At 44.5% G+C, this 10,564-nt stretch overlaps 1 protein-coding gene across 2 annotated transcripts in view; it reads left to right on the top strand.

The window, feature by feature from the left end:
* Positions 1-10,564, top strand: part of NMNAT2 (nicotinamide nucleotide adenylyltransferase 2) — a 172,015-nt gene that overhangs the window by 112,306 nt on the left and 49,145 nt on the right. Inside the window, exon 1 of one of the 2 annotated variants that reach the window (XM_011927260.1) lies at positions 7,347-7,550. The exons of the other annotated variant lie outside the window; for it this stretch is intronic. Within the exon in view, the coding sequence (XP_011782650.1) occupies positions 7,481-7,550 (70 nt within the window). The 5' untranslated portion in view covers positions 7,347-7,480. Of the gene's footprint in view, positions 1-7,346; positions 7,551-10,564 lie in introns of those variants that run through there. 2 annotated transcript variants of the gene reach the window in all.

Raw genomic sequence — 10,564 nt, 5'->3', positions numbered from 1 at the left:
AAAAAAAAAAAAAAAAAAAAGATTATCTTCTACTTCATAGTATGCTTATAAATTTCTAAATCTGTCATGGTGTATTAGTCTGTTTTCACACTGCCAATAAAGACATAACTGAGACTGGGCAATTTACGAAAGAAAGAAGGTTTAATGGACTCACAGTTCCATGTGGCTGGGTAGCCCTCACAATCATGGTTGGAAGGCAAAGAGGAGCAAGTCACGTCTTACATGTAGGGCAGCAGGCAAAAATCATGCCTGTGCAGGGAAGCTCCCCCTTATAATACCATCAGATCTCATGAGACTTACTTGCTATCATGAGAACAGCACAGGAAAAACCTGCCCCCATGATTCAGTTACCTCCCACGGGGTCCCTCCCACAACATGTGGGAATTCAAAATGAGATTTGAATGGGGGCACAGCCAAACTATATCACATGGTTACACTGGGCAGAACACCAGGGCATGTGTGCGTGTGTGTGTGTGTGTCTGTGTGTGTGTAGGGGCCAGAAGTGTGAGGTGAACTGCACAATTCTTTTCTTAACTCTGTTCTGAGAAGAAGCCCACTTCTTGGATCCTGTGTGAGAAAAGTAAATCAGTAACTAGATTTCACGGTGGCCAGTAATCATTCAGGTCGTAAAGCAGACCCCTGAGAAGTGGTAGGCAGGTCCTGTCAGGGAGCTTGACTGGGGACTGGCCTCTTTGTCCATCCCCACCATTTTCACTTTCAGGAGAAAATATCCTTACCAGCACTAAGACACCAGTGCAATTAGCTTTACCTAATTATTACCTAACACTGTTTTGAATCTAGAAAATAAAAGACTGCTGAAAAATCCCTTTACTGCTTCTTGTCTGAGTTATTCCCTCACAGTGTTTCATAAAGAACCAGTTAATTAATTAGGGCCTGTAAGGAGAAACAGGCTTTCTTGATCTTTGGCCAAGAATTCCCCACTCTGCTTGTTCCAAAATCCTGTGCTCTTAATGACTGGGCACAGAAACCATTAATTCTGTCAGGTCAGGGGGTATTTTGAAGCTTCAGTACCTGACACCCTAGACTAGAATTTGGTTTGTTAAAACAAAGGGAAGGGAGTAGATAGTGAAGGAAAAAGGCATTTGAGCAGGAGTTGGTTCTAGACCAGGGCGCCTCACTCAAGCAGGGGCAGATCTCCATGAGCAGCCTCACAGGGTGAGCAGGAACCTTAGGACTAATCTCTTAAGATCTGCGTGAGTAGCTGGGAAATCCCTTTGTCATGCAGGACGTTTGTCATATGCTATTTGACTTGGTCACTTTTTCCAATAACAGTCCCTTGTGCTAAAAGGGGTGAAAAAACACTCTGAAATTCCAATGTCCTCGTTTTTTTTTCCCCCCCCTTCCCTTTGGGCCACCTGTGTTGGCATTATGAGTTTCTAGTTTCCCTTTGAAACAGAGGCCTTGTTTATGTGTAGAACAGGATTTTCCAACCCTGGCCCAGTTGACAAACTGGACCAGATGATTCTTTGTTGCGGGGCTATCCTGTGCATTATAGCATGTTTAGCAACACCCCTGGCTTCTGCCAACTAAGTGACAGTAGCACTTTCTTCTTACAGTTGTGACAACCAAAAATGTCTCCAGACGTTGCCAAATGTGCCCTGGGGGGTGATTAACCCTGGTTGAAAATGATTGATCTAGAACCTTTTTAGGAATAAGGGTCTTCCTGGTTTTCCTGGGAAACCACTGGAGACAGGAGAGAGATCAGAGCAGGCTGGAGGCATTTGACTCAAACTCAGGCTCATGAAGGAAAGAGGAGTAATTATGATTTTATATCAGAGGCATTCTGGAAGACAGGGTTTGCTGTATTACTCTGGTGCTAGTTCTAAAGCATTAGAATGATGTTATACTCTGCATTTGCTGTTCATGCAAGGAGCTTTTGAAAGCAGTCCCAGGATCAGGGCAGTACAGGAAGCTGGCCTAGAGATACTAAGATTCAGATCAGCAGGCCAAGGTCTTTGAACAATTAGAAATACAGTATGTTAAGAAGGTTTGGGAGAGCCCATCTGAGACTCACCCAGGTTGACTCTCCAGATTTACCTATTCTAGGCGGTCTTTCGCCTTCCTCTTAAATTAAAACTGCCCTCTCTGTAAAGGTCACCAAATTCATCTTTTACATTCCAAGAACAAAGCTATGGTCTGCCCGAAGTGAATTTCCATGATTCTTCAGGTGTCCACCCAATATTTTCAGGAAAGTACTGAGAAGGTTCACCCAGGATAAAATATTTGCCATGCCTTAAATTAGGGTGAAAAAGATGAAGTCTGATCTTCTAGGGAGCACTGCAACTTCAGCTAAAAAATGACCAAAACCAAAATGAGCGAGAGAAGTATGCAGAAGCACTTGAGCAACCCACTTAAGAGCATGAGACTGTGGGAGCTTATCCTTACTTAGGAATTTTGTACAGGTTTTCATAATTCCTGGGGTCTCCCTTCTAGTCTTGGGTTTGGGGGGACAGTGCTGCCATCCATTTCATAAACCAATGAGATAAAACCAGGTTGTTGAATAAACTGCTATATTTTTGGGACGGGATTTGATCAGGTTGGATATAATCACAACAAAACAATCTGTGTAATGAATGAGCCGTAACAAAATTCAATTCTACTATAATATTACTCTCTACTTAATGTAGGCCTTTTTACTTTTAAAACTAGTATCATAGTTATCAAACACATTAACGTGCATAGTATCGTATTTAACTCAGAGGGAGTGACATGAGGCCTAGAGATGAGTGAATTCGGGCCTGTTTTATTTCAGACTCCTGGAATCGGCTCCCAATTGATCTCACTGCCTCTGCTTTTGCTCCCCTACATTGATTTTCCACCCAACAGCCAATCTCTGAAATGTAACTCAGATCACTCTGTTGCTTAAGACCCTCCAAAGGCCGGGCGCAGTGGCTCGTGCCTATAATTCCAGCACTTTGAGAGGCCAAGGTGGGAAGATCATTTGAGGCCGGGAGTTTGAGACCAGCCTGGGCAACATACTGAGACCTTATCTCCACAAAAAATTTAAAAATTAGCCTGCTGTGGTGGCATGAACCTGTAGTCCCCGCTACTCGGGAGGCTGAGCCCAGGAGTTTGAGGTTACAGTGAGCCGTGATTGCACCACTGCACTCCAGCCAGGGCACGGAGTGAGACCCTGTCTCAAAATACACAAAAACCCTCCAAAGGCTTTGAATAAAATCCCAAACGTGTTCCCCGGACTTTCCAGGACTTTTCTATCTGCTCCTTCAAGCCTCTGACTTCAGACTGTTTTTCCAGCGCTGCAGCCATGCCAGCAGCTCTCCCACCTCAGGGACTACAAAGCTGCTCCCTCTCTCTGCGGCACTTTCCTCCTCACTGTCATGTGGCTGATGGCTTGCCATTTGCTTCTCTCCCCAGCAGCCCACAGCACCCAATCTCCACCTTCTTTCCCTGTGTTATTTTCTTTACCGCTCTTATTATCTATCTCACTATCTGAAGTTACTTTAGACTCACAGTTTTACTTGGTATTGTTCTGTGATTTGGATGTTTTTTTCCCATCTAGTGATGTGTCTTGGAGATCTTCCCATGTCAGATTAGACAAATCTACTTCATTCTTTTCAATGGCTATATAATATTCCTTGAAATGGAGGTACCGAAATTTAACAGCTTCCTTTTTTATTCTCGATTTTTTACTATTACGAATAATGCTGAAGTGAACCATCTTTTTGAATACATCTCTATGCACATGTGCAAGTTTTTTCCATAGTATAGATTCCTGGAGGTGGAAGTGCCAGGTCAAGGTCATGCCCGTCTCTCATTTTGTTAGATGCTGACTGCCATATTGCCCTCCTAAAAGGCTTTATCAATTTATGCTCTCGTCAACCATGTGTTAGAATGTACAATTCCCCATCCTCACCTGCACTAGTCATTGGCATTTTAAAAACATTTGCTTTAAGTGATACACAGTGGTATCTTATTTCACATCAGAATCCTAAAGACCATTTTAAGATTGCTGCATGCTGGTGTCCACTGGGATCATACCTCTGGGTCAGTTGAGGGAGAAGCAGCAAAATCCTCTATGAGCTCTGAGACTTTCATAAGACAAATGAAATCTTTCAAAGCAGTGTCATCCATCACAGCAGAAACCTCCTTTGTCCCAAAGCCAGCAGAGCTCAGTCAGTAACTTGGAGAACTGTGGACCAGCCTGACGTTCCTGCATGCGGCTCTTCCCCATCCATCATCCAAACACACCTCAGCTGAGGCTCTAAAGTCCGTCAAAATCTGCCCAAGTGCAGCACACGCCCTCCCCAACCTTGGCTGCTCTGACATTACTCAAAATACTTTGGGCCGGGTGCGGTAGCTCACGCCTATAATCCCAGCACTCTGGGAGGCCGAGGTGGGCAGATCATCTAAGGTTAGAAGTTCGAGACCAGACTGGCCAGCATGATGAAACCCCATCTCCACTAAAAATACAAAAATTAGGCCAGGCGCGGGACTCACGCCTCTAATCCCAGCACTTTGGGAGGCCAAGGTGAGCGGATCACCTGAGGTCAGGAGTTCAAGACCAGCCTAGCCAATGTGGTGAAACCCTGTCTCTACTAAAAATACAAAAATTAACCAGGTATGGTGGTGGGAGCCTGTAATCCCAGCTACTTGGGAGGCTGAGGCAGGAGAATCACTTGAACTCGGGAGACAGAGGTTGCAGTGATCCAAGATCATGCCATTGCACTCCAGCCTGGGCAACAGAAGCAAAACTCTGCCTAAAAAAAAAAAAAAAAAAAAAAAAATACAAATATTAGCTGGACACAGTGGCGGGTGCCTGTAATTTCAGCTACTAGGGAGGCTGAGGCAGGAAAATCGCTTGAACCCAGGAGGCAGAGGTTGCAGTGAGCCGAGATCACGCCATTGCACTCCAGCCTGGGCAACAAGAACAAAACTCCATCTCAAAAAAAAAAAAGAACCCTTTGTTTGGTTTCACTTAAAGAGGAGAGAAGATATCAGGGTCTGGTTGTGGTCAGACCCTCATTCTCTGGAGATGACTTTCTAAGCCGGAAAGGAAACATCTGCTCTCTCTAAGGGACAGCAGGACAAAAGGGGCAGCAAGACCAAGAAAAACATCTCACTGGGGCCTGGGACAAGCTTTGCTGGTCAAAAGAAAATCTTCTTAGGTTTAATAACTCCCACATTGGCAAGCTGCATGTTTTTTTTTTTTTTTTTCAAAGAGTTTTTGAGTTTTCCTTGTCCCCCTCTACTTTCCTCCCCAAGGAGTGATTGGACTTCCTCAGGAAATAGAAATATGTCCAACGTCCCTGAGTGCCGGTGCTGTGCTAAACTCTTTATACCATTTATCTAACAGCACTGTGAACCAGATTAATATTATTACCTCTAGCTTAGAGATAAGAATTGGCAGCCAGAGCAATTGAGTAACTAGTTGGGTACCCAAGGTCACCCAGCTAGTGACACCTGGGGCAGGATTTAAACCTGAACCTGTAAACATGTTCTGTTGCCTCTAGGTGGAGGTTAGCATTTTAACCTAAGGAATTACAAAGGCTTTATTTTGGGGCATTTGTAGGTTATTGTGCATTTCTTTACTTTCAGATTTTTTAGAGAAAAGTCCAAAATAACAGTGAAATTAATTTAAAACTGTGTCTTTCTGTGACCCTGAAATTCTTACACGTGGTACATTTTCAATGAGCTGACTTTGTTTCTCCACTTCTGCAGTAATTGAGCTTCTTTGGTTCAGTGCATGAGTGGTTCAGTGGTTCATTGGGCTTCCTGGTTGAGGGAGGGGCTGGGTAACCAAGTGTATTCACTTCCTATTGTTGCTGTAATAAATTACTGGAAACTTACTAGCTTAAAACAACACAAATTTATGATCTTATAGTTATAGAAGTTTGAAAATCAAAGAATGTTCTTTCTGGAAGAAAACATTCTTTCTGGAAAAATCCATTCTTTTGCCTTTTCTAGCTTCCAGGGGCTATCTGGATTCCTTTCACCATGTTAAGATAACATATTCACAGGTTCCAGGGATTAGAGTGTGGACATTTTTGGAAGGCCGTTATTCAGCCTGCAGCACCAACCAACAGTTTGTCGGGGACTAAGGTCTCCCAGGACATGGGATTTTTAGTGCTAAAACCAAGAAAGTCCCCGCAAACCTGGACAGCTGGTTCCCTAGAAGGGGACTCCATGAAGATATTCTTACTAGGGGAAGTAGAGAGGGAAGATAAACACAAATAAGAAAGCTGTCAGGGGCCAGGTGTGGTGATTCACACCTGTAATCCCAGCACTTTGGGAGGCCGAAGCAGGTAGATCACCTGAGGTGAGGAGTTCGAGACCAGCCTGGCCAACATGGTGAAGCCCCATCTCTACTAAAAATACAAAAAATTGGCCGAGTATCGTGGTGCATGCCTGTAATCCCAGCTACTTGGAAGGCTAAGGTGGGAGAATCACTTGAACCTGGAAGGTGGAGGTTGCAGTGAACCGAGGTCATGCCACTGCACTCCAGCCTGGGCAACAAGAGAGAAACTCTTTCTAAAAAAAAAAAAAAGCTGTAAAGGAAACTGTTTTTCCAGTGTCATTCTTTAGGGAAAAAGCAACCTTTGACCTTTCAAAACATCCCCGCACTGCAGCCTCAGCACCGCCACACCCTCACAAAAAGGAATCTGTGCTGAATATTCTGTCACCTGTTTTACCCAAGAAAAACAGCTATCTCCTGGATAAAGTCTATTTCAAAGCTCGAATTGTCCCTATGTTAAGAAGCCTATATGGTACACTTGTACTCAGAAAGATGAATAAAAGTGTAGAATAAAATAGACATGCAGTTAAAAATAGAGCCTGATTCCATGCGAATGACACAGACTTGATACTCTACTGTGGAGCCATGGTGGGCTTCTACATCACGTGTCCTCCTCCTGTCTTCATTCCTTCCTCCTCACCTTCCACTCTATCCCCCGCCCCACTCCACCCCACGCCCAGCTATATTTAGTACCACAGTCTGTGGGTTTCTGGAAGAATTCTCTCATGTGTTTTTGAGTTTCACTGAAGGGGAAACCTTGGTTTCATGTCGTATTTTTACATATGTATTTAGTTTGTGTCATATTTTTATATATATATTTAGCTCTCCATTTCTGAAGAAATATATACAAAAAGAAAAGCCTTTTTCAACAATGGGTGAATTCCAAGAAGCCTGAAGCCTGATTTGGAAAGGATGGGGGATGGGAATTGGGTAGCTTTTCCAGTGGAAAGGATTTGAACAGAGGCCACACTTCTTGAGTGGCTCCTACAAGCCGGAGCATATCAGCATGGTCTGGCAGAAGTCATGGAAGGGAGGGTCATAAATCATTTCCTAGCTGTGAGAACAAAGGGATTCGAATTCTGCCAAGCCAGAGGTAGTGGAGCGAACAAGATGAGCAGCAATGAGGGAGCAACTGCACCACTTTGTGTTACTCCCTGATGGCCAGCGCAGGGCTGCAAGTAGTGGCTGCAAAAGCCAGACAAATAGATGGAAATCCAGGAACTAGAGGAAATTCAGGCCTGCAAGGGACTCTGGGAAGTGTATGTTATTCTCTCTGGTGAGTTCAGACAGCCTGAGGCACATGGCATGGAGGGAGATGCAGATGGTCAAGAGAACAGAGTTCTGTCGCCAGCGGAACTTCTTAAGGTTTGCAGGGCTGCTCTGTGCAAGTCTGTTTAGGGACCTCAGCCTGATCTCTATATGCATGCAAGCCCAGCTACCCATTCTGCTGGTCAGCCACTGGCCACTGAGTCTGGGTAGAAGAACATACCAGATGTGGGTAATCCATCATCCCCTTGGGAAATCCAGCTGCCATCATGTGCCTTCTGCAGTCGATTGTTTCCCCTAAAAAACCCCAGTTCCTATCATGCTATCTCCCCGCTTTCCTTCCAGGCTTACCTTCTTCTACATACATCTTTCTTTCTGGCATATAGATCTTTTCTTCGATACCTGCAAAATCTCATATCTTCATGCCTTTGTATGTGCTGCACCTTCTTCCAGAAATGCCTTCCACCACTTCCTATTTCCTTTGTCTTCCTAGAAAACTTCCACCCAGCTTCAAACCTGAAATTTCCAAGACACAATTCACGTTAAGTACTGATAAGTTGGGAAATCCAGCTGCTGTCATGAATCACAGACACAGGCCTGGGAAGATGCTGGCTCCACAATGCATTGGAGTAAAGGGTATGAGGGCAGAGAGAGGGCATTGTGCTGGTGTACCCCCATTCTCTGCCCAGAGGCCTGAGGACAAGTATTAGTAGACGGCTGGCCTAGGCATGGCTGGCTGGCTGGAGGAAGAGCAAGGAAAATTGCTCCCTGTGGAGAGGAAATCCATAACTAGCCTGTATTTATTGGGGGCCTCAGCCCACTCAGCTAACAGTTCCAAGGAATGGCATGGTAGGCTCCTGTGGTCCCATCAATGGATCAAACTTTGTGGACCATACTACGCTTTCAGACTGACTTCAGACTCAAGTAGAACTATCTCACTTGAAAACTGTCTTAAGGCTTAGGCTGGACAACTTGAAGAGGGAGGGCCTGGTAAGATTGTCTGTTTCATGCTCCCTGAAGAATGTGAGCACCTAGCTCCCTGCTTCCCAAAACTATCCAGACTGGAACGGAAGGATCTGGGACTAAAGGACCAAATTGAATAAGCACTCATCTTAGAGTCAAAAATGCTGTGTTCAAATCCCACTTCAAATTCCAACAGCCACTTCCCGTCTCTGTGATCTCAGGCAAAACTGCTTAATGACTCTGAACTTTGGCTTCCTTATTTGGAAAACAGTGATTATATCACCTAACAACTTACAGAGTTGTTGTGAAATTTAGCATGAGAAAATACAGACCAAAGTGCCTAACACTGCACCTAACACAGAGCACATCACCAACAAATGGTGAGTAAGTTAATTCCTTGGTTTGGCACACAATACCCTCCTAATTTGGCCTAATTCTTCCCTGCCTTCTTCCCAGCTAGCCTCTTCCCCTCAGTTTTGCAAAGGTTCTCCAGGCTGTGTGGGGGAGGGTGAGACACCCTTGGTGACAATGGATGGAAATGGTATCATTGCTCTTCAAACAAATAAAACCAAGAAAAGGAGGCTTCAGTAGGGCTTGGAGACTTCATTCCCGACTCAGTTCATCTGCTCACTTCATTTTGTCCTCCTGGAATGAGTACCTTCCTTCTGTTTTAAAATCAAGGTTTTATTATTTCTTAGATATGACAAGGCCAACAGATCAGGAGATGGCTGCTGTTGAAAAGAAAGTTGTTACACTCATCGGTCGCAAGAGGACGGGGCACACTGAGCCATAAGGGGCCGGCAAGGAGGCTCCAGGGTCAGTCAGAAGGCAGAGAGAGTGGAGAAACAAGGGCAAAAGATGTGATTGTGGTTCTGGGAATGACAGGTGAGGCAGGCTCTTCTTTTACTAGTTTAAATAAATTCAGCAGTCTCTGGGGCATAGGGGATATCCCTAGTTATTTGGTACCTAGACTTGGGGAGATTAGGGTAGGGGAACAGCCACCCTGAGTGTGACAGCCCAATAGTGAAGGTGGTTGGGGGCGTGGTTGGTCTGGATTGGCTGGTTTGCATTTGAAAAGTGTGCTCAAGGGCCAGTTATTTACTATCTCTAGGAATTGGCTAGAGGGATAATTCCTCCCTTCAAGGGTCAGCAAGTCCCCAAATGTCAAACATCAAAATACAGAAAATAAAAAGACATAGTTAATAACACCCTCTTCTCTGCTGTTGGATTCTAGCTTAGGTCTAATCTGTTCTAAGAAGGCTTCCTAGGCCACCCTATCCCACTGGGATGACTCCCTCCCTGAAGTCCTATAGCACTTAATGTCTCTGCTGTTCATTTTGGTATCTTATTATTTCAGGAAAGTGTATGCTGTGTACCCCATCAAAAACCTAGGCTCCTTGGAGATGGGAATTGTGTCTTACTTCTCTATGTCCCTTATAGCGACTGGCACAGAGCCTTCAACATAATAAGCCCTCCTTGAATTTTTGTTAGGAAACACTCAAGGTTCAGTTTAGTAGGCCACAGGGATGATTCCTTAAAGTTTTTTTCTTAACTCCTTAGCAGGAATAACCCTGCTAAGAGGCACTCAAAGCTTGGTTTCTTCCTTTATCATCCAGCACTTGGTCTTCCTAAAATTTAGAATGTTTACAAATCCAGACAATCTTTGTGAAATTCACAAACAAGGAAAATACAGGCAGCTCCAGCTATGACTACAATTCAGAAGGGGTCATTTCTAATTGCAGCTGAAAAGGAAAAATGGAGTTAGTATTGATGCTCTGACCGCAGTGTTTCTTCCACTAACTCCCTAGAAGGAAGGAGTAGATTACACATGTCAGCCAGGTTCACTGAGTAGCTGGGAGGATACGTGTGTCTCATGAATTTTTTTTTTTTTTTTTTAGACGGAGTCTAGCTCTATCGCCAAGGCTGGAGTGCAGTGGTGTGATCTCGGCTCCGCCTCCCAGGTTCATGCCGCCATTCTCCTGTCTCAGCCTTTAGCTGGGACTACAGGTGCCTGCCACCACGCCCAGCTAATTTTTTTTTTTTTTTTTTTTGTATTTTTAG

Source organism: Colobus angolensis, unplaced genomic scaffold, assembly GCF_000951035.1.
Source record: "Colobus angolensis palliatus isolate OR3802 unplaced genomic scaffold, Cang.pa_1.0 Scaffold702, whole genome shotgun sequence".
NCBI lineage: Eukaryota > Metazoa > Chordata > Mammalia > Primates > Cercopithecidae > Colobus > Colobus angolensis.
This window is presented reverse-complemented; position numbering and strand designations above follow the sequence as displayed.